Here is a 22,904-nt window from a genome sequence, read left to right on the forward strand (position 1 = left end):
GCGCTGGAATTCTTTCCAGCGCACGTAACGCGCCCGAGCGGTAACTTGTTACCGCTCGGGCGCGAGGGGCTCTGGAAAATTTCCAGAGCCCCCCGCGCTCGTGCGGTAACAAGTTACCGCACGAGCGCGAGTTGTGCGCTGGAAAGAATTCCAACAGAAGCAGTTTGATCACGTACATCATATTTGGCAACACGATGTTCACTAGATTTTCTCGCCCACTTGTCATACTTCCGGAATGCATAATCTGACCACATCTGATTTTCCTGAACCATTCGAGCACCTCTAGTCACACGTTCAGTAAAATATTGTACGCACCTCTGAAGTGTCAAGTGTACTATGGCAGATATAGGAAGTCTACGAGCACCCTTCAACACACTATTTAAACACTCCGACATATTGGTTGTCATCACCCCACGACGCCAACCACCATCATGTGCCAAACTCCATTTTTCTTTCTCAATTCCAGCCAAATATCGGTGCGCCAAAATGTTTTTTTGTTTGATTGCCTCCATGATTGATTCAAACTTACAAATTTGATTCTGTGTGCCTGCCGCCCAGCATAAATCTTTCAGATGCACGTCTTTAAATTTAGCGTTGAAGTTTGAACACACATGTCTCAAAAAAAACCGATGCACACTGTGTGGAGGTTGAAAATATGGTAGATCTGCAGTTGCGCGCACGATTCCCTTATGTCTATCAGAAATAAGACACACGCCATTTTCACCACGAACAACATGTCTTCCGAGATTCTCCAGGAACCATTTCCAAGAATCTGTTGTTTCTTCATCCACAACAGCAAATGCTAGCGGTAGAACCTGATTGTTCGCATCCAGAGTGACACCGATCAACATTTTGTGCTTGTATTTGGTATACAAGTGTGTACCATCAACACTAATTATTTTCCGACAATGCCGAAACCCATCAACACACGGCCTAAATGCCCAGAAAACATAGTTCAGTGTCTTACTCATTTCATTGTTGGCTCTGAGATGCTTCCACTCCACAACTGTTCCCAGATTGTATTTGGACAAAGCACACATATATTTTGGAAGTAATTGAACCGAGCTCTCCCATGTACCATAAGCAATTTCCATAGCACGTTTCAAACTTCGCCATGCCTTCAGGTACGAGATTTGATAACCATATTTATCTTTCACATTTTCAATGATGTACTTAATCTCGTACGAAGGATCACAACGAACAACTCCCAATAGCGTATGTGCCACCATCTCACTGCTCAAGTTCTTATGGTCTATACCAACAGACGTAGATATACATGTGTGAGGCCCGCCATATTTTGTTATTTTCCAATAACCTGTCTTGGCCTTCAATGAAGCGCGCAGTCCCCATCGACAAATGACCGTAGAAGAATTATTTTTACAACGTAACTTCAACAAACTGCGTGTGCTATCCTCGACACGGTACTCACGCCTGACAACTCTGACAGAATAATCCTTCACAGATGCAATAAGATCATTCTTATCTTTAAATAACATGTTGACGCGTAATTCACCTCTATCCGGATTGTAATAGCTTGATTGCTCTCCACAAGGAACATCGACAGAATCAGGATGCTCTTCCTCAAAAAATTTATTGAAAAATGATGGTATTTCAGAAGTGTTTGACAGAAATGGTACGGTCTGCCTCTGCAATGTGTCACGTGGTGGTTGTCGAGATGATGTCCCCTCATCAGGATTCGTAAAAATATTCACTTCATCATCAACATTCGCATCGTCTTCTTCAGACTCGCTGTATGATATATCGGGTTCAGAATCAGTCCTCCAAATATAATCATTATTGGCCTCATCCGGACAACGAGCACTCGTATCTAATGTTGGATTCGGCCAATATGGAACATTATTTTGTTCCGACGAGACATTTATAAATTGATCCCAAGGCCCACTTACATCATCGAAACTCATATTACCGAGTCCTTCAGTAACCTGTGGAACATAAGATTCTTGCTCCTGGAAACCACCATATGTAGACGTACCGGGTTGGTTACAAAAACCTGAATCGGATGCATGTGGAACGTACGATTCAGGATCATCAAATACAACATTATTCTCAATTGAATTTGCTTCCACGTACAGATGAAAAACATGCATATTGTCACATTGCATTATAAACTGTAAAACATCGTCATCAACGAGATTGACTTGAATTTCATGCCAAGATGCTCTCTCCATGAATGAATACTTGGTTGACATCTTCAAAACAAAATTCGCTGGATCGATTGCTAACATTTTATGCACAACTTCAACTAAATCCATCAAATTAATGGATCGTGATACTCGTATCGGTCTAACAAATGGAATGCTATATTCAATCGATTCATGATTGCTAACTACATGACCACCAAAATATAAGAGTACGTCGATGTTAGACATTTTTCACTGAGATTGGAGAAAAATTCAAAGAGAAGTGAGGGAAAATTTATGAGAATTGTTAACTGATTCAATCGAAAATTTTTCAATTATATAAGACTCGTTTCTCTATTATTGGTCTTCACGTGAAATTTTCAGAGTCTTGTTTTCTCAACTTTCACGTGAATTGTTCGGGAATCGTTCGTACATTATGTTCGTTCGTACGTAATAAAGACATAAGAATGGGTCAAGACGAAACGATTGGTGTAGAAAATCGATAAAATTGTAAACAAAAAAAAATATAATACACCAAGCGCGGACGCTGCTCTACGTTGGAGCGTCCGCTGATGACAAGCGCGGACGCTCCTAATCGTAGGCAGCGTCCGCTCTTCTCATTAGCGGATTGAGGTAGTTTTGATACATATTTTTTTTAAAGTATTTTTGAAAAAAAATTTAAAATTTAAATTATTTTTAATAAAAACCCATTTTCTTTGTAATAAATCGGCCAATCAAACTTCGGGTTTTTTTTAAAAATAATTCAAATTTTAAAATTAATTTCAAAAGTAATTTAAAAAAAAAACGTTTTCAAAAATACCCTAATCCGCGCTTACGAAGCGCGGACGCTGCCCACGTGGAGCAGCGTCCGTGCTTCGTAAGCGCGGAGCGCGGACACTGCAAACGTGCTTATTGGTAATTGCGACGGAATTTAGCGACGGAATATATAATACAGCCGTCGCTACAATTAATTTAGCGACGGTTGTAAAGACCATCGCTAAAATTGAATCAGCGACGGTTTAACAACCGTTGCTACTTTTAGCGACGGAAAAACCGTCGCTCAAATCCGTCGCTGCGAAAAATCGTTTTTGTTGTAATGAAGACATTAAATAAAAACAGAAAAAAATTCATCACGAAATAAGTTTTTTCATAAACCTCTACTATTCAACCTGGTTTTGCAGTGAGTCAGGGATGACTGACACCTTATAAAATTTATTGACATTATTTTGTAATACACATAATAAATATTAATTAAATAACTTTTCTGATTTTTACATAATTTACTTATGATTGTGTTTTATTTTTTATTTCAGAATAATAGTCTTTTGTGTACATTATAAAGAGATTTTGTAAATAAAATCACAACCCATTTGGATAAAGATACTGATGAAACAATTATGGTTATCATTCAAATGTATCAAACACGTTGTGAATATGGATTTAGACGAAATTACTGATTTTTTTCAAAAAAATATTTATCATTAATTTTATTGAATGTGATTTAAAAATACATTTCTATCACATATTAAAAAATAATAATATATAGTTTTTCGAAAATTTAAGAACTAAATATATATTAAGGTTGGTGGTCGACATCAATACACTAAACACGATATGCATCATGTCATTGCTTTAAGCTAACACAATCTTAAATTTTGAGATATGATAGTGATTAACAGCCAAAAAAATTAACCTAAATGCGTTGTATTTAAGAAAGTTTTTTAAAATTAGCGAAAAATAGTTTTATTTTATATTTTTTTTTTCAATTTAAATATTTTTTCATTTTCACTAATTTTTAATAATATTATCTAGCGGATAACATGCTGTTAATAAGAATTAGCAACGGTAAAGTCCGTCGCGAAACGGAGCGACGGTTTTTTAAACCGTCCCTGATTCAATTTGAGCGACGGTTGTTTAAAACCGTCGCTAAATGATTTTAGCGACGGTTTTGTTATACAGTCCGTCGCTAACTTCCGTCGCAATAACCATCCGCGCTTCGTAAGCACGGACGCTGCTCCACGTTTGCAGGGTCCGCGCTTACGAAGCACGGACGCTGCTCCACGTGAGCAGCGTCCGCACTTCGTAAGCGCGGATTAGGGTATTTCTGAAAACGTTTTTTTTTTTAAATTACTTTTGAAATTAATTTTAAAATTTGAATTATTTTTAAAAAAAACTCATCAAACTTCTAATATGCAAAAACTAAGCTCATTTATCAGATATGCACATAATTAACTTTAAATTACAAAACAAAAAATTACTCCGGGAGCAGAGAAAGAAGGCCTCCGTCGTTAGCCTACAAAAATCTCGTCGCCACCGCACAACAACCGATAATAGATCTCGTCGGTTGAGGACAGTGGTCGAATGAAAACACCGGCCGGAAAAAAAAAAATCGAACTAGGAAGAAGATACTGAGAGAGAGTGATGGTGAAGTGAAAAATAAGAGATTATTAATAAATGTAATTTTTAATCCTTAATATATTGGTTACTAATAAAAGGAGAGTTAAAAATTTAATTTTTTTTGACAAACTCTAATAAAGTCTCATTCATTGAATAAAGCTAGGCTTGTTTATCCATTTACCAAAATGCTGATATTAAAATCAACTATAACCACATATTAGGTAACTTAGTAAAGTAGAGTTATGTAAAACTCTCTCCTCAAGGTTTCTATGAGAAACACTTTGTGTGAGCCGCTTTCCTAACACTTGTAGGTCATGTCACCAAATTGAAATCCTTTTTCAATCTAAGTGCAAGGTTACTAAAATGAATCCTGATAACATGATAGCATAATACGAATGGTTGAGGAAATCAAAATTCAACATGATGACGATGAGCCAAAACTAACCCTCAATGATGAAGAAGTCCAAGTTGGGGTCCATTGGGCAAGACTCTGCTTGGTTGCACAGGTTCTTTCAACCAAATCAATTAACAGAGAGACATTTCGACATCATATGCCACATATTCTAAAATCAACCAGATGCGTGGAAATCGAATCTATGGGAGACAACATGTTTTTGATGGAAGTCAAGGCTATTGCGGATAGAATGCGTGCTCTCCATGATGGTCCGTGGCACTTATTCCGAGACCTAGTGGTTATCAAGGAAATTAATGGACTGGAAAACATAAGAGCACGGACTTTTGAGGAGATCTCAATATGGGTTCAATGTCATAATTTGCTGGTAGCTTTTATGAATTAACCGATCCTGGAACAGATTGGAAATCAAATAGATATTACTGAAGATATTGACGCTGGAGAGACGAGTACCTTCCTTGGAAGATATGCGAGGGTGAGGGTGAGGGTTTAGATCAATATCTCCAAGCCCCTGCAGAAATATGTGCGTGTGGGGATGAAAGAAGGAGCGGAATACTTTATCATCATATTGACCTATGTAAAACTACCAAACTTCTGCTATGCTTGCGGAAATATTGGGCATAGCTTACGTGAGTGCAACCAAGATGGAATTGACAACAAAATACTTCCCTCTAGACCCTGGATCCGAGCAACAACACAATTAGGAAGAAAGAAGGAGAGGACACCATCCCCATCGAAATCAGGCTCAACCAAGGAGAGCATGGGAAGGGGAAGAAAATCATCTTGAATGATCCAGAAAATGTTAAACATATGGAATCACATAACTCTCCTAGTAGCGGCGAGAGAAGTACAAAAACTCGACAAAACCATTCATCTACTGCAGATGTGCATGATAACATGATGTATGATAATATTCGAACCGCGATTAATAAAGATGGTGGATTGGAATAGACACCACATACCTCACACCAACATGCAAATAGTAACAAAGAAGCTAGAAGCGCAAACCGATCTCACTAGGTGGGACAAAGACTATCATAAAGAGAAGGGTGCAGATACAACACAGTTGGCAAAGAGTCCAATGCAGTGGAAGAGAAGAGCTATAAATGCAAAACAAGGAAATCTTGAGGACAATCAAGTGACCACTCACTATAACAGTTTAAAACAGGACAGAGAATTGGATATCAATATTGAAGATACTCTCAATCCAAACAAGAGAAACATGATTCAAAGACTCTCGTCCAGTACCTCTTCTCCATCTGCGGCGGCTGCGGTGCAGTCCCGCTGACAACAATGAGTTGCATCGTGTGGAATGCCCGGGAGCTTGGGAACCAACTGGCGTTCTGGGAATTAAAACGACTCATTACAGAAAAGTCTCCCGCCCTTCTATTCTTATGTGAAACACGCATGAAAGAGCACATGTGCACAAGATGAAAGAATTTGTTTGAGTATTCTGGTTGTTTTGTCGTTAACAGTGAAGGGAATGGAGGTGGATTAATACTAATGTGGAAAGATCCCTTTGAGGGTCAGAATCGAGTCTTATTCCAAAGGGCACATCGATTGTGAAGTGTTCGGATCCGAAAAGCATTAAAGATTCAACGGCTTCTATGGTAACCGGGATGCAAATCTCTGACATATCTCTTGGGAGCTGCTTCGTAAGTTATCAAATATACCTAAATTAGCACGAGTGTCTTTGTTGGTGGCGATTTCAATGAAATTTATTTTGATAGTGAAAAATATGGGGGAAACTTGAGATCGACGACACAAATCCAAGCTTTTAGAGACGTCTTGTCCGAATGCTCTTTACAAAGGTTTATAACCTTGAGTTCTACCATTCCGATCACAGACCAGTTCTGCTTGAGACAAAATCGATATAGGATTTACATCAAATAAGTACAAAATACCATAGCCATATATTTAGATTCCAGACATGTTGGCTAACTGAGGAACTATGAATGGAAGTGATAAAAAGGAGCTGGTCGAGCCTGCCTCTGGGAACTTGTATCCGTGACAGAATTGCATATTGTGCACGTGAGCTACAAACATGGGCTGGAAATCGATTCCGTGCTATTCCGCGGTTCATTAAGGAGAAGAGAAACATACTCAACAAACTAAAAAATAGCACCATGTGGCAGCAGGAATCAGGTAGGATAAAGATTTTGGAAGGGGAGTTAGAAACGCTATACTCTAAAGAAGAAATTTACTGGCACCAGTGAAGCGAAGCGAACTGGCTCCGATTGGGGGATCGAAATTCAAGATTATTTCATACAAAGGTGTCAGTCAATGAGAAAGACAACAAATTATATACGTGGTTTAATTTTGAACCATGGCGATTTTTGCGAGTAACCGACATGTATGACTGAAATTTTTCTTGAATACTTTAACACTTTGTTCACATCAAACTAGTCACTGATTGCATTAAGCCTTCGGTTACGGATAATATGAATAACTCACTATGTGCACCTTTTATGGCGCAAGAAATAAAGAGAGCTCTTTTTGACATGCATCCCTACAAATCCCCGGGTCGTGACGGTATGTCAATCTTATTTTATCAAAGATGCTGGAACATAGTTGGTAAATACATAATTGAGACATCACTCAAAATACTGAATGATGGTGCAGACTTGAAGGCCTTGAACTCTACTGTGGTTTCACTGATACAGAAAGTTCCCCAGCCAATGATGGTGAAAAAGTTTCGGCCCATTGGCCTGTGCAATGTGTGCTATAAAATAATAGCCAGAGCACTAACAAACCGCTTGAGACCGATCATGACAATTATAATAGGGAATCTCAGAGTGCGTTCGTGCTGGGCAGATTAATTTCAGACTACATTATAGTGGGCTTTGAATTAATCCAATGGTTAAGTAATTAGCGATCAGGGAAAAAAAGATTCGCCACTCTAAAACTTGATATGAGCAAAGCGTACGATCGCGTGGAATGGAACTTCATTGCACAAGTTATGCAAAAGATGGGTTTTTCACAACATTGGATTGGCTTGATTATGAATTGTATCACATCTGTCTCGTACTCTTTTAAAATAAATCAAGAGGTTGTGGGCCACTTAGAACTGCAATGAGGCATTCGCCAGGGTGATCTACTATCACTTTTCCTGTTTGTTCTATGAGCACACGGATTTTCAGAAATGCTCATTGTCTCTAAAAAACGGGGCAATATCCATGGAATCAAAATTGCTCCTTCGTGCCTATCAATAACCCATTTTTTCTTCGCAGATGATAGCCTAGTATTTTTTTGAGCCACAACGGAAGATTGCAAAGAGGTAAGCTGATGTCTAAAGTTGTATGAGTCAGCTTTTGGTTAACTAGTGAATTTTGAGAAGTCGGATTTATCCTTCAGTCCGAATACCAGGTCTGAAACAATTGATGTAATAAAGGCTAAGTTGACAATTCCAGTAGTGCAGGGCCATGAGGTATATCTAGGACTCTCGACCTTTTCTTTGCGAAGTAAAAGGGTTCAGTTTGGATACCTGACCCAACGGATAGACAAAAAGATCAAGCAGTGGTAAAATAAATTCTCTTCGGAGGGTGGCAAAGAGGTTCTTATTAAATAGGTACTCCAAGCTATACCGACATATGCAATGGCCTGCTTTCGTATTCCTCAAGCTATCTGTGAAGACATTGAAAAGATGTGTGATAATTTTTGGTGGGGAGTTGATAAAGGGAGAAAAGAATGCACTGGAAAAATTGGAATATGATGTGTAAACCAAAAATTCTAGATGGTATGGGGTTTCGCAAGATAGATATCTTCAGCAAGGCAGTTCTCGCAAAACAGGTATGGCGCATGATAACTAAACGGAGTGTTAATTTACATGAGTTCTCAAATCTAGATATTTCCGACATAGTGATGTAATGGAAGACAACCTGGGACATAACCTTTCCTACATATAGAGATCACTGTTGTGGAGCCGAGACTTATTACGGGAAGGACTCATATGGCGAGTTGGTAATGGAAACTCAATACGAATATTTGATGACAAATGGATACCTAAATTTCAAAATATCCTGGGATAGATTCTAAAAGATGCAAATGACCAATCCATGGTCCAATCCCTCATAATCCATAATCAATGGAACATGAGCCTCGTTAAGAAAAAAATTCTTGCCTTGTTGCCTCAGAGATTATCTCGATCCCTCTACCACCGAACGATAAACATGACTCGAGGTTCTGGCGCCTTTACAAGAAAGGGAAATATTCGGTGCATGAGTGGTACAGGTTGGGAATCGGGTTGCATACACCCCCGGAAAATCAATCGGAAGTTACGATGAAGTCATGGTGGAAATTTATATGGTTTCTCTCTTTGCTGCCAAAGGTACAAATTTTTTGGTGGAAAATATATCATGATGCTATTGCTACTTTTGGAATTTATTATCACATCATGTTCCGTTAAGGGTCTTTGCCCTTTTTTGTAAATTCGGGAGGGATACAACAAGCCACACTGTCTTTTCATGTGCCAAGAGCAAATCTTACTGGAAAGGAACTGATTTCTACAACGTCATTGATAGTATTAATTGCCATGATTCACGGGATATATGCTTTTGGTTGATGAATGAACTAGGGAGGCACAAGTTTGAGGAAATTGTTGTGTGTACATGAGCTCTATGGAAGGAAATGACTAGTTTGTTGCACACTAAGGAGGGAAGCACACATAATTAATAAATTGGGTGGTGCATTGACTTTCTAGGTGAATATCTAAGTATGAAATGCATGGAAAGGCTGACTTCAGACTCAACTATTGTAGAATCACGGACGAGATGGCTACCTCCTCCTATTGGATATCTTTTTCTGGATGTGGATGCTTCTTATAACACAAATATGAATGGATACACAATTGGTGGAGCTGTGAGAGAACACCAAGGAAAGCTGATATGCGCTTTTGGCCAGAAAATCAAGTAACCCTTATCGGTCACACATGGAGAATTGATAGCAATACATGAAGGACTAAATATTCTACGTGATAGAAATTATCAAGGAGTCTACGTTACGTCAGATTCTCTGTTTGTGGTCAGATCTCTATTTGTGGTGCAAGTAGTCACCAAACCATTTGAGGATTTTGGATATATGAGAACCATTACGACAGAGATAGGAGAGTTGATAAAGGGCCCAATGGTATCACATTTATACCACATTAAACGGTCGGCTAACATGGTGGTACATGTTCTGACAAAATTTTCTATTTCCTCTCTTACACTAATACATTGGGTATCGGGTGATTTTCCGTTCTGATTTGACAATCTTATGATTGATGACATCTGATTATTGATATACTAATATAAGTTTTCTCGTCGTAAAGTAAAATTATGTTACTATTTACTTTACAATTTACCTCTTTCAAAATGGACACTGAATTCTCACAAAAAAAAAAAAAAAGGAACCCTGAAACATAGACCACCCATTTTTTTTCCACCAGAACGGCAGATCGAAGACCTTTACAGCTCCGCCGTCTCCGCCTCCGGAAATGGAGAGCGGGAGCATTTTGGAAACGATCGGGCATGAAATCATCGGCGTTATGACTCCAGTCTCCGTCTGCATGTTCCTTGTCGTCCTCCTAGTCTACACCGTCTACAACCCATCAGCCACAACCTCCGCTGGGGCCTCCACTTTTCGCACCGCGGCCAATTTAGTCTACGTCGAGTCCCCTTCCGACTCCTCAGTTCAAAAACTTGAGGGCGCTATCCTAAACGCCGTCGTTTTCGTCCTCATCATCACCATCGTCACATTCCTTCTCGTTCTCCTCTTCTACTACCGGTTCACCAACTTTCTCGTGCACTACACGCGCTTCTCCGTCTTCATGATTTTCTCATCCATGGGCAGCTCCATATTGATTTCGATCATCCAGCGATTCAACATACCCGTTGACGCGGTCACTTTTTGCATTTTGCTGTTTAATTTTACGATTCTGGGCACGATTTCTGTTTTCTCAAATGGGGTTCCGATAATTGTGAAGCAGAGCAATTTGGTGGTGTTGGGTATCATTGTCGCCGCATGGTTCACCCGATTACCTGAATGGACTACTTGGGTTGTGTTGGTTGCATTAGCGTTATATGATTTAGTTGCAGTTTTAGTCCCGGGAGGACCATTGAAGTTGTTGGTGGAGTTAGCCTCGAGTAGGGACGAGGAGTTGCCAGCATTGGTATATGAATCAAGGCCAAACGTAGGCCGGAGTCACGGGTCTCGAGACTCAAGTTTGGGGTTTTTGGTAGCAGCAGCAGCAGGGCTGGAGTCGAACAGGTGATGATAACAATAGGAATGCGGTGGAGCTGCAAGTGTTGTTGTATAATAGAGAGAACGAGAATCATACAGAGACTCGGGAGAGTGAGTACTCTATTGAGATAATGGGAATCGAGAGTTCTATTGATGGAAATGAGATTGATGAGGACAGGGAAGATGGGGGGGAGACTTTTCCATTGATGAGAAATAGAGTTTTAAATATAAGTAGTACTCAAGAAAGGGATCACTCGATTGAGGTCATTACAGCCGAGAGAGCTAATCTTGGTGAGATTGAGGAGAGGGAAGATTTAGGTGAAAATTTCCCTTTAATGGGTGATGGAGTTTCGAGGGAGAGCCAGTCGCCCCTTAATTATACTAGCAGTGTCAATAATGTTGGTCTTATTAGTAATACTCTACGAATGAATGGTAGGGATAGGGCGGAGAGGAAAGAAATGACTGAAAGGGGGATAAAGCTTGGTATGGGGGACTTCATTTTCTATAGTGTGCTTGTGGGAAGGGCGGCTATGTATGATTTGATGACCGTTTATGCATGTTATCTTGCTATCATATCGGGACTAGGGTGTACTCTCATATTGTTGGCTGTTTTTCGTCATGCTTTACCTGCACTTCCGATTTCGATTACTTTGGGAGTGATGTTTTACTTCTTGACCAGACTCTTGATGGAGCCATTTGTTGTTGGGGCTTCTACGAATTTGATGATGTTCTAAAATGGCAGTATGTTAGTGAAATGGACAAAACTTTGCCTTTTTTGATAGATTTCTTGAAAATATGTCATGATTCAACATGTAATCCATGGTCTTGGAGTGAAAGGATTCTTTACACTACACAATTCACTTAACTTCATTTCTCTGGCTACTCTCTCTCTATATATGATTAATACTAGCCTTGTTTGTGTGGAGAAGTTAAAACTCGAGTTTCGTACGTTATTGCGTTGCCATTTGTTCCTTAACGTGTTCTATCGAAACTAGCATATGGTAAACTTGATATATGTGGTATGGGGCTGTCTCCTATATCTTACATTTGGAGCCATCATTTTGAATCCGAAGTTATTTTCGGGCAACACATATTTGGTATTCAAGATCGTTACTTCTTGATACAGTAGTATAGTGTGGATCTTTAGATGGATAGTTTCCTGTGCATCATTTGTCACTGGATCACGAAATACACGTAGGATTAATGGGCATGGTCCATGTATCATTTGTCATTGTATCAGGTGATGGAATCATAAATTTGTTGAACATATACTGGCAACTAAAGAAAGTCTTGCCATTTACCTTCACAACCCGCATTAAGGTTATAAATATTCATATATTCAAGAATTGCAGCTTGTTATAAGCATAAAATGTGTATATAATTATTTATTACAAACATTATTTACATAATGACATACACACTTTCTCGATGGTATATTGCATAAATTTTATTCCAGAGTTGATTGACGAACTTCAAGGTCTTGGTATTGATGTGATAATTTTCTTCTATATTACAAAGTTCACGGATACATGATATTATAAAATGTTTTGTAATTGAAATGATTAAACTAATTCTAAAGAAAGTATGCATGTTATTAAAAAACACCTTATAAAATTTATTGACATTGTTTTGGAATATACATAGTAAATATTAATAAATTAACTTTTCTGATTAATACATAATTTATTTATGATCACATTTTCATTTTTCTTTCGAAATAATAGGTTATTATGTATATTATGAAGTGATTTTGTAGATAAAATCACAACTCATTTGGATAAAGATATTGATGAAACAATTATCATTTAAATTTGTCAAACACGTGTCATATTACAAAATTGTTTGTGAATGTGAATTTAGATCAAATTACTGAATTCTGAAAAGAGTATTGATTTAAAAATAATTTTTTTTATCACATATTAAAAAATAATAATATACAACTTCTCGAAAATTAAAGAATTAAATATGTATTAAAGTTGGTAGGTCGAAATCAATACACTAAACACGATAAGCATAATGTCATTACCTTAAACTAACACAATCTAAAATTTTGATATATGATAGTGATTATTAGCCAAAAAAATTAATTGACATGCGTTATATTTAAGAATTTTTTAAAAAATTAACGAAAATATTGTTTTTATTATTATATTATTTTTTTCAATTAAATATCTATTCGTTTTTCACTAATTTTTAATAATATCATCCGTGCATCGCACGTGTTAAATACTAGTAATTATTTATTACAAACAGTATTTACATAATTACATACGCACTTTCTCGATGGTATCTTGCATAAATTTTTATTCCAGAGTTGATTGACGAACTTCAAGGTCTTGGTATTGAAAAACAACACTTGAAGGGAGCGGGGAGCTTAGTAAGTGTCATCCTCCACCGTTTTGGCTTTTTTTACAGACTCCATGGCTTCTTCAAAAGATTTCTACATATTATATAAGACAATTTAATATGTATTGGAAATAAATTGCTGCCATTATAGAGGCTTTAATTCACAGAACTATTATTGACAGAATTCAATCTAAACAAGAACAGAGAAAATAACTAACCCCAGGATTGTGCATTTTCCATAGTGTCTCACCGCCCGTATCAACAATATATAATCCACTTAACAAAATACTGTAACAAAGAGAAACATTAGCGAAAGTCCTTCCGCAAGGATTATCACCCCACACACACACACACACACACACACACACAAACACAAACACAAACACAGACACATGTATATTGTGCATTCAGATTTAATGAATATTTTTTATGTCATTCATTAATCTAAATAGTAGCAATTACCAGTCCAAAACTACGAACAAACATGTGAACTGCTTGTAGAAAAAGTTGAATGAATATAAACTTAAAAATGTACATGACGATTATCGTAACCATAACAAAAATACTGGAATCACCATTCAAAAGTTAATCTGGTGTTGCATTGTTTTACCTTCAAATCCAAGAAAAATGGTCATGCAAACTAATTATCTGTGTCCATGTCACTTAAAATAGACTTCTACAGCATAAGGACAGTAAAAGATCCAATAAGAGTGGGAAAAAAAGAATTTTCACAAAGTAGATTGCAGGACAACCATCGACCAAGGAACATACACTTCACGAGTGACTGGGAAGTGGATTAGAAAAGGAACAGCATATGGTCAAATTTTGCCCATTTTGAATTCACATAAACCACCTCCAATTTCAATCACCCTATCCCAAAGAATTTTGTTTATTATTTTAGGGCAACTAATATTAATGTCATTACCTTTCCATAGTTTTACCTGTTCTTCAACTTTTTAGCGAGTGGTAGACTTTGTAATTCTTATATTGTTTCAAAATTCCAAATATCCTAATCAGTTTAGTTTTCACTTGGGTTTCAACTTGCATAAAACTTGAGATACATTTGACTCCATCAGCATGAAGGGTCCATTGTGTATTCAGCGTTTCTCCTCTACTACAACTGTGCAATCATAGTTATGAAGAGCCTAAAACGCACAGCCTACATCGGACATGTCTAGTCTCAACAAGTCTCGGACCTGCCTTTAGATATTTAGATGCCACGTAAATGACGGAATTATGAACCCAAGGCGAAATAAACCTAACATTTATTCATGGTATTTCTCAACAGTTCATTTAAGCAATAATTGGAAGATATCTGATAATTTTTTTCCTGTTAATGAAGTACAAAGCTCAATATTCCTATACACGGAGGAACTATGAATTCATCGCAAAATCCAACGTAGTCTTTTTTCATAATATTTCTCAATAGTACAGTCAGCAATTATTGCACGATGTCTCATGAATTTTGCTTTGGATATTTGGATTTAGAATATTATGATTTAATGCACTTCACTTCAAGGAGTGCCAATCTTGACCCTTGAACTTAATTTGTGCGATATCCATGCAAATCATTGAAGCTACCATGTTCCCATCAAATCTTCCTCTAGCCTAGAAGTCATTTATGCATAAGAGAAGGCATAATTCCTCAAGTTCTTTTTCTTACACCGATTCATGGTTCTACTGCCCTTCCAGACAGCCTTCCATGTTCTTTGAATATCAACATAAGATGATAATAATGATGAATCCAGACGAAAATTTCACTCATCAAGATGGATCACGACAATAATCACTGCAAAGGTGAAGCAACAAAATTTGTACAAACATATTTTGGGGAAAATAAGAATTTTGAAATTTTATCATTTTAAGTCCACTCCAGGCCCACATCAAGCTGGGTTTTCTTGCTCGTGATTTTGATCGAAATTATTAATCAGGTAAAATAATTTAGCTAAAATCGTTATGCTAATCTACATACCAACGCGTAATTTACAGAAACAGCAAAAACATTTTGCTAGAACTAATCAAAATTTCAATGAAACACACTCAAATTCGAACTGCATCAAATCAAAAAGATAAAAAGAAAATTACCCTGCAAAAGTTGCATTGAGGAGAAAACTCCTGGTGGTGAGATACCGAAGACCCATCTCAAATTTGGCAAAAGTAAAATCTCCAGCGCCTTTACTCGCCGATCCACTGTACCCATAAGCATTCCCATATGAATTTCGGGCGGCGCCTCTGTCGTAAGCATAGTCGTATCTTTTATTCTGCGCCGCGCCATAAGCACTTCTGCTAATATTATAATCTGCGCGCTTGCGATCGTCTATGAGAGTCTCATACGCCTCCGAAATCTGCTTGAATTTGAAGGTAGCAGAGTCTCTCGAATGCTGGGAGGATTGAGAATGTTTGTCCGGGTGAAATTGCATCGCCAAATTGCGAAAAGCTTGCTTTATCTCTTCTTTGCTCGCACTTTTCCTTAGACCCAAGACCTGATAATGATCCATATGAGTTAATTGGACATGGGTTTTCGATATTGCTGAAGAAAACGAAGGCTGGTTTTGTGGAAGAGGATGAATAGAAGAGGTGGCATAGCGGGCGGCGTGGCGGTGCTAGAGCCGTATTTTCTCTTGCTTCGAATTTTGATAAATCGGTTTATATTTACTCCTCACCAGTAGGGGTGGATTTTCGGTATACCGTGGCAAAATATCGATATCAAAAAATTCATACCGGTACCGATACCGAAATTCCGAAATTTTTCTATGGAAAAAATTCACACCAATACCATAATGATACCGAAAAAAAATTCGATATACCGAAAAATGTGGTTATACCTAAAAAAATGTCGGTACGGTTATGATATTTTCGGTAATTTCGGTATTTTTCCCACCCTACTCACCGCAATAAAAAAAATAAACTTATGTGTGTTCGCAACTGTTTTATGTGTTGAATCGTCGCTATTAAAATAATTGCGATAGGTTTTAATAAAATTGTCGCTAAATATAGCGATATCTCATAAAACTCTTGCAAATTGTGACTGGTTAAATCAAACAGTGGCTAACACCAACGTGTTTTAACCAAACTGTCGGTAATTAGCGACGGTTTATTCGTAAACCGTCACTAAGTAACGATAGTTTGGATAATATTCTGTTGCTAAATTGACGACGGTTTACACCGTCGCTAATTTAGCGACAGTTTACTTTCTCAAAACTATCGCTAATTAACGACAAGTTTTGAGAAATCGTCTAAAATTAAGCGTTAAAATGTCGTTAAATGCAATTACGACTGTTATTCCGTGGCAATTTTTTTTTCCTGTACTGTAGTACTAAATCAATTAAGTATTTCTAATTTTAATTTATTATTTTCTCGAACATAAACTTTAATATACATCTACTAAAATGTATAATTATCAATATAACGATAAAATTATAAATAGAGAAAATGATCATTCTTTGTTTAAAAATGAGATATAGGTATACACCTGACTTCAACAATATATGTATATAGTCTGAAAATATTAGGTAGTTTTAACAAAATTATCAATTGGTGTATTTTTAATTTCAAATGAAATACAATATATTTGAGGACTTAAAAAATATCGGCCGTGGTTGGTGGATAAAATAATTAATAAATATAATATCATAATTATGTTTAATAAATATAATATCACAATATTCTCATTAATCACAGTAACTCGAATTCTCTTTTGGCGATGCAAACAGTCATGTGTCCAAAAGAAGATCTGAGTTATGTTGGATCTTGTGCGGAGGATATTAGACAACTTTTTGAGCAAAATGGCATTCGACATCTCTTTCATGTTAGACGATCTGTCAATATGATTGTACATGCTCTAGCTTCTTTTGCTATTTTTTTCTCCCGATGTCTTTGTTTGGAAGAATGAGAGTTTTTCTTATTAGTTAGTAAAAATTGTAAATCCAGACTTTATCATCTCTTAATAAATTTGCAAGTTTTCCTCAAAAAAAATTTTAGTTACCGTAGAAATTAAATCGTTCGATGAAATAAGAATACCAAATCTTATTTTCCATGACATAGAGTCAATATATAACGTCATCTCAATACATAACAATATTTTTTTTAATAGGTAATTTTTTTTATTTGGTAAAAAAAATAAAAGTTAATATAAGCTAAAAGATACATTATAAAAGATATTTTTTATTTTATGTATTGAGATGACGTTATATATTTGATGCAGCTAAAAATAAATGAGTTGCGTAGACTGCATACGCGAGATCTGACTGGTTAGTAAACTTGTCCACTTAGCACGTAAACGAGCTCGCCTGGCTGGTAAACGGATCCACGTAGACAATGCAAGGTTAATTGCGGGGCGTCACCTGCGTCACGAACACTCGTCAAGTGGGCGTCGGGAGGGTTCCCGGCGTAGACACTCCGACGCTCAAGTCAGTAAGCAGTTCAAAGAAAACTCAGAGAACTAAATAACTTCTATTAAAAAAATGAGAGCATACCTTGAATCATGAGAGACATCCTCTATTTATAGGAATTTCGAGAGTGCCTAGTAGGCTTGGGCCTTCACAAGCAACTTGGGCTCTAACTTGGCCAACTAATATAATTAATAATTGGACTATCACCAAAAATTAAATAGGACACTACCTATCATAAGCCCCCACTCTCGAACACTTTTTAATTAAGTGAAGTGATCGAGAGTAAATTGTACACGCGAAAATTAATTTTGAAAAAAAAAATTGCTTGTTGTTCTGTTTTTTTTTTTTATTTTTAAAATGGCATTTTAATTTCCTTTTATATTCTTTACTATAGTGACTCTCAAGAATACGCCACCTCATCTTCGGTGCATTTGGGTAGCCGACTGTGAAATCTCCTCGCAACTAAAAAATCCCTCTAATTGAGCAAGTCGATCAGGTCTCACGAGATTTTCTCTCCACAATCGTTAGCATTCGTGGCTATATATATGTGTGTACTTTTAGTTGATAGGAAAAATAAAGAGGAAAGTTGAAAAGGGTAGCAAACGTCCAATTGACTCGACATGAGTAAGCATTTGCACTACTTCTCACTCTATCATTATTGATCTCTCTAGTACTTGCTTCCTTCTTTTTATTGTTTTAATTTAATTATTATTGTTGTACGAAACTAATAAAGGTTACTGCTCTTCATTACTGCTTATGTTTGAACATGCTTTGAGTGATTACTCACACCACAATAAAGCACAAGTGTCCGTATGCGTGCCAAACAAAGAGGGTGCTGCCCACTGGAGTTCCAGGAGAACCAATGGTGTTCCAACGTGATGGCAAGAAAACATCTCCCGTTCCAGATTCGTACATCCATCCGAAGTTCCTTAAATTTGTTGCTCTGATTTCCGATCGCATCCAAGCTACAAAAGCGCACCGATCTAGGAACGGGAAGGGAGCATGGAGTGGCGATATTTACCGGCATGTACTCGATTCTGCTTCGTTTTTCTACTATGTGAGGTGAAGAAATGTTATCCAGTGCCGGGTCGGGGGAGATCGAGTACCAAGTTGCTGTGGCTAAGGCATCACAACCATTACACTAATCTGGAGTTAACGGGCGAAGCGGATATGAACGCGGTTCTGAGACTTTGTGCGATATACTGGTGATTGATCCGGAAAAGATCCCATGAAGTTGGACAGAAATGAGGCCTATGCCGTGAGGTAGGCAGCCAAGAATCATTGCAGCCGAACCATGCTTAATGCTAGCCTTATCCACCCAGCCGTGGAGGAGATCCAAAAAACCGTTGGTTCGCCCGAGAGCCGAGCCGCGAATACGGGGTGCCAAAGGGAGCCCGAAACCTTCCACCAAAATCATGGGCGTCAATTTTTTCAATTTTTACCACGATCTTGAAATATCTAAAGATGAATTCCGAAATCTGATATGTTGCTGTACGTCGGTGGTTGTGACGTTGGATTGATAAAAAATCACACATTTGCTTTTTTTTTTTTGGGAAACAAATTTCCAAATTACGAATATAAATACATATATATAAATCATATATTGGATCTGAGCACTTGGATGTTGTGTAACGGAGTTTCGATAAATTATTTTACCAAAATATTTCTGTAGGTTCTGTCCCTCGTGGAAAAGAATACTCCATGTTGATGGCTAACCGTATGCTTAGCCAAATGCCCATTAGCGGCTCTAGCGAGAATGACGATTCTGACCATTACCTTTCGGAGTCGGATACTTTCCTACCCCCTGGTGGGTCGTGCGTTGGGATTAAACCTGAGACTCGACCTTTAGCCTCATGTGGACTTTCCAGAATATATAAGCCATTAAATAGTCCTTTGCTGGAGGATGATCATGGACCGAGTGAATTTTTGGGTGGTGATTTTGGCGACGCTCTGACTAGTCAAGATGTTGAGAGTTTGCGTGAAGTGCTTAGGATATCACCGGAGTGTGACCTTAAGGTTCCGGGGCCTCAACATAATTGTCATAGCCCACCGCCGGGTTATTTCACTCTTTTTCTTGCATATTTTTCCAATGGTTTGTTGTTTCCTCCACAAACTCTGTTAGTGAAATTGGTCGATAGTCTCGGTATTAGCTTTAGTCAACTATCCCCGAATGCCCTTACAGTCTTTACGGCCTTTTGCCACAAGATAAAGGAGATTCAAATGCCTCCAAGTGTAGAATTGTTCCACTCGCTCTTCTCGGGACGCAGGAGTAAACCGGATTCATTTGTTTACTTTCAACCTCGACCTAAATGTAATTTTTATCCCGAATTCCTTCTCCAAGGAGTTTTTGGAAAACCCAATTTTTTTATGTTAAGGACTGCGGGTGGGGAATACCTGTGGTTTGGAGCTCGGGACTCCGGAAGATTGCAATGACAGAAACTCATCATGCGCTGCAACTCCAATGCCGAGACTTAGGTCTCTTCGAAGAGTTTTTTAATATTGGGAGTTTAAATATTGCTGGTACATATATATATATATATATATATATATATATAGATTTAATTATTTAATTATTCTTTGCTTGTTGTTTCTTCTTAGCCTTTTTTTCGCATTATAATTTGTTGTTTTAGATCGTGTTATTTGACATTTTTTGACCAATTGTCTACTTGCAGGTAATAAGTTCGACTTGGCAGCGATCCGTGCTCGTAAGGCCACTGCAGAGAGGCGTTCCCCGATGGCTGGGAATAGCCGAGCACCTGAAAATCGGGCGGCTCTAGAGTCCCGTGACATCCTCCGACGAGGGTTCTCTCGAAGCCGCTCCGAGCATTTCCGTGGGCCGGAGTCTAATACGCCAAAGAAAATTAACTTTGCGCCATCAAACAGAGCTTTGGAGGCTCAACCTACGAATGGAAGTAGAGAGGATAAAAAACGCGGTCAAGAGGTGGCGCAAGAGAAGAATGCTGAAGAGATATCAAAAAATATCAAGAGGGTCCGTGGGGGCGATCAGGGAACGTCTTCCCAGATTCCGCGTGCTAAGCATATCTTTGTAGATGGGGTCAACCATAAGGAGAAAGCTGACTCTTTTTGGGATTTAGAAGACCCTGAGATTGGGTGGAAGAAAGGACGGAGCATTGTGGGGGACCATGACATGGTCCATTTGGTGTCGTTGCCTACAGATTCATTTGCGCATTCTCTCGCGTGGAAATCGTGTCAGGTAGTGTGCTGATTATGTTTGCATCTTGCTGATTGTGTCGGTGTGCTAATTGTTTATTCTACCTTTTGCAGGGGTTGTCATTAGCATGTGCTGTACGAGTTCGGGAGGAAAAATTGCGGAACGATCAAGACAAGTGGCGGGAAGAGGTTTCTCGGGTGAAGGAGGAGAATTGACGTCTTTTCGAGGAGAAGAATAAAATCAGTGCGGAACTTCGTCAAGTGCAGAGAAAACTTGCTGACAAAGTAAAAGATCTTGCAATCCTTGAAGAGAAAAATTCTGCAGAGTTGAAGACTGGTGGCCAGTTTCTTGAGTCTGAGGCAGGCAAGACTTTCTTGAAAAATGTTGAGGAAAAAAGTGTTCGGACTTTCAAAGCGTCTGATGCCTTTCGTGATGACGTTCTTGATCAGGCCATGATAATTCATGATGATGTAGTGTTGGACTGTCGAGATCAGTTGAGGAAGACTGGACGTGTGCCAGAAGAGGTAGTGATGATGATGGAGCATAGCGTCTTGGAGATAGGTAGAATCTCTATTGATGATATCCCATTGGGCGACGCTGAAATGATCGAGGCATTGGACCTTCAGGCTGCTGAAGAAGAAACATAGTATTACGCCGCACTTATTGTCATTCTTTATATTTGACTCTCATTCGTTACTATTGTAGCTACTTTTTTTTTTTATTTTATTTATTTTTTTTTTTTTGGGTTCTTCCACATGTACTGGATAATTGTTTGGGAATTAATGCTCTTCATCGTATATATTTGTTGGCTTTGTTTACGCTGGAGCTCTGTATGTTATGTCAACGCAATGCTTATTTTATACTTGGGAGGGGATCAATCTCCCAATATGTTGTCTCAAGGGGAAGTCCTAAACCCCCATTAAGGGTGGTGAGGTATCCCGGGACTTATGTCGTCGTTGACCTCTTATAGTGTCGTCATGTCGGCGATCCCGTGAGGTTGGCCAGACCCCATTTTTTTTTTTTGGGAAACCTTTGACAACTACATGGGTATATAAGTGACGATTTAAGCATTAGCGCCTGGAGTATTACACAACTAGTAATTGCTAATAAGGAGAGAAAATCGACAGCTTTATTGAAACTCGCAACGGTCGAATTACATGGAGAAAAAAAAGCAAAAACTTAAACAACAAGATATAAACTTTTATTCTCTTATTCAGCTGCATCTCTCTACGGGTAAAACTTCCTCAAATTTGCTACATTCCATGGTCGAGGTAGTACTCTCCCATCTTGCTGTTGGAGGCGATAAGTTCCTATCTTGATTATCTCCACTACTTTGTAAGGGCCTTCCCATTTAGGGTCAAGTTTGCCGACGGGGTGCAAGACATCCACTTTCCTCATGACCAGATCGCCTACCTGGAAGGCTCTTGGTTTTACTCGATCATTGTAAGCTCTAGCCATGCGGGCTCTGTATCTCTCTGCTCGGACTGATGCTTCATCTCGCAGTTCATCGATCATATCCAAAGAGGCTCGAAGGGCCTGATCGTCTCGAGTTGCATGTATTGTTTTACCCTTAACGAGGTCTCTCCTATCTCGGCGGGGGCTACAGCTTCGACACCGTGTACTAGATTGAAAGGAGACTCCCCTGTCGACGTGCGAGGTGTAGTTCGGTATGCCCACAAGGTGCTTGGCAATTCTTCCACCCAATTGCCTTTAGCCTTGCCGAGATGGGTCTTCAGATGCTGCAATATAGTTCGGTTAGTTACCTCTGTTTGCCCATTGGCTTGTGGATTTCCAACCGATGTAAAGAACTGCCTGATAGAGAGACC

The 22,904-nt window shown here is 38.4% G+C and overlaps 2 protein-coding genes across 2 annotated transcripts; one reads left to right on the forward strand and one right to left on the reverse strand.

Annotated features, from left to right (window-relative positions):
• Positions 1-10,299: 10,299 nt before the first annotated feature.
• LOC140839449 (presenilin-like protein At1g08700) lies at positions 10,300-12,032 on the forward strand. The gene is given in 2 exon segments (XM_073206164.1): positions 10,300-11,188; positions 11,190-12,032. Coding segments are annotated over 2 exon segments (1,479 nt in total). The 5' UTR covers positions 10,300-10,423; the 3' UTR covers positions 11,904-12,032.
• On the reverse strand, positions 11,710-16,169 carry LOC140839450 (chaperone protein dnaJ 72-like). The gene is made up of 4 exons (XM_073206165.1): positions 15,601-16,169; positions 13,734-13,803; positions 13,442-13,609; positions 11,710-12,589 (listed from the first exon to the last, which is right to left on the reverse strand). Exons 1-3 carry the CDS (start codon positions 16,011-16,013, stop codon positions 13,544-13,546), a joined length of 549 nt encoding a protein of 182 aa, XP_073062266.1. The 5' UTR covers positions 16,014-16,169; the 3' UTR covers positions 11,710-12,589; positions 13,442-13,543.
• Between the last annotated feature and the right edge of the window lie 6,735 nt (positions 16,170-22,904).

This window comes from Primulina eburnea, chromosome 8 (genome assembly GCF_022965805.1).
Source record: "Primulina eburnea isolate SZY01 chromosome 8, ASM2296580v1, whole genome shotgun sequence".
Classification (NCBI taxonomy): domain Eukaryota; kingdom Viridiplantae; phylum Streptophyta; class Magnoliopsida; order Lamiales; family Gesneriaceae; genus Primulina; species Primulina eburnea.

Coding starts and splice junctions, on each gene's coding strand:
- LOC140839450 (XM_073206165.1), bottom strand. CDS start 16,013: ATGGATCATTATCAGGTCTTGGGTCTAAGGAAAAGTGCGAGCAAAGAA. Junction 13,804..15,600: donor CTCAATGCAACTTTTGCAGG/GTAATTTTCTTT, acceptor TCTTTGTTACAG/TATTTTGTTAAGTGGATTAT. Junction 13,610..13,733: donor GGAAAATGCACAATCCTGGG/GTTAGTTATTTT, acceptor TATAATATGTAG/AAATCTTTTGAAGAAGCCAT.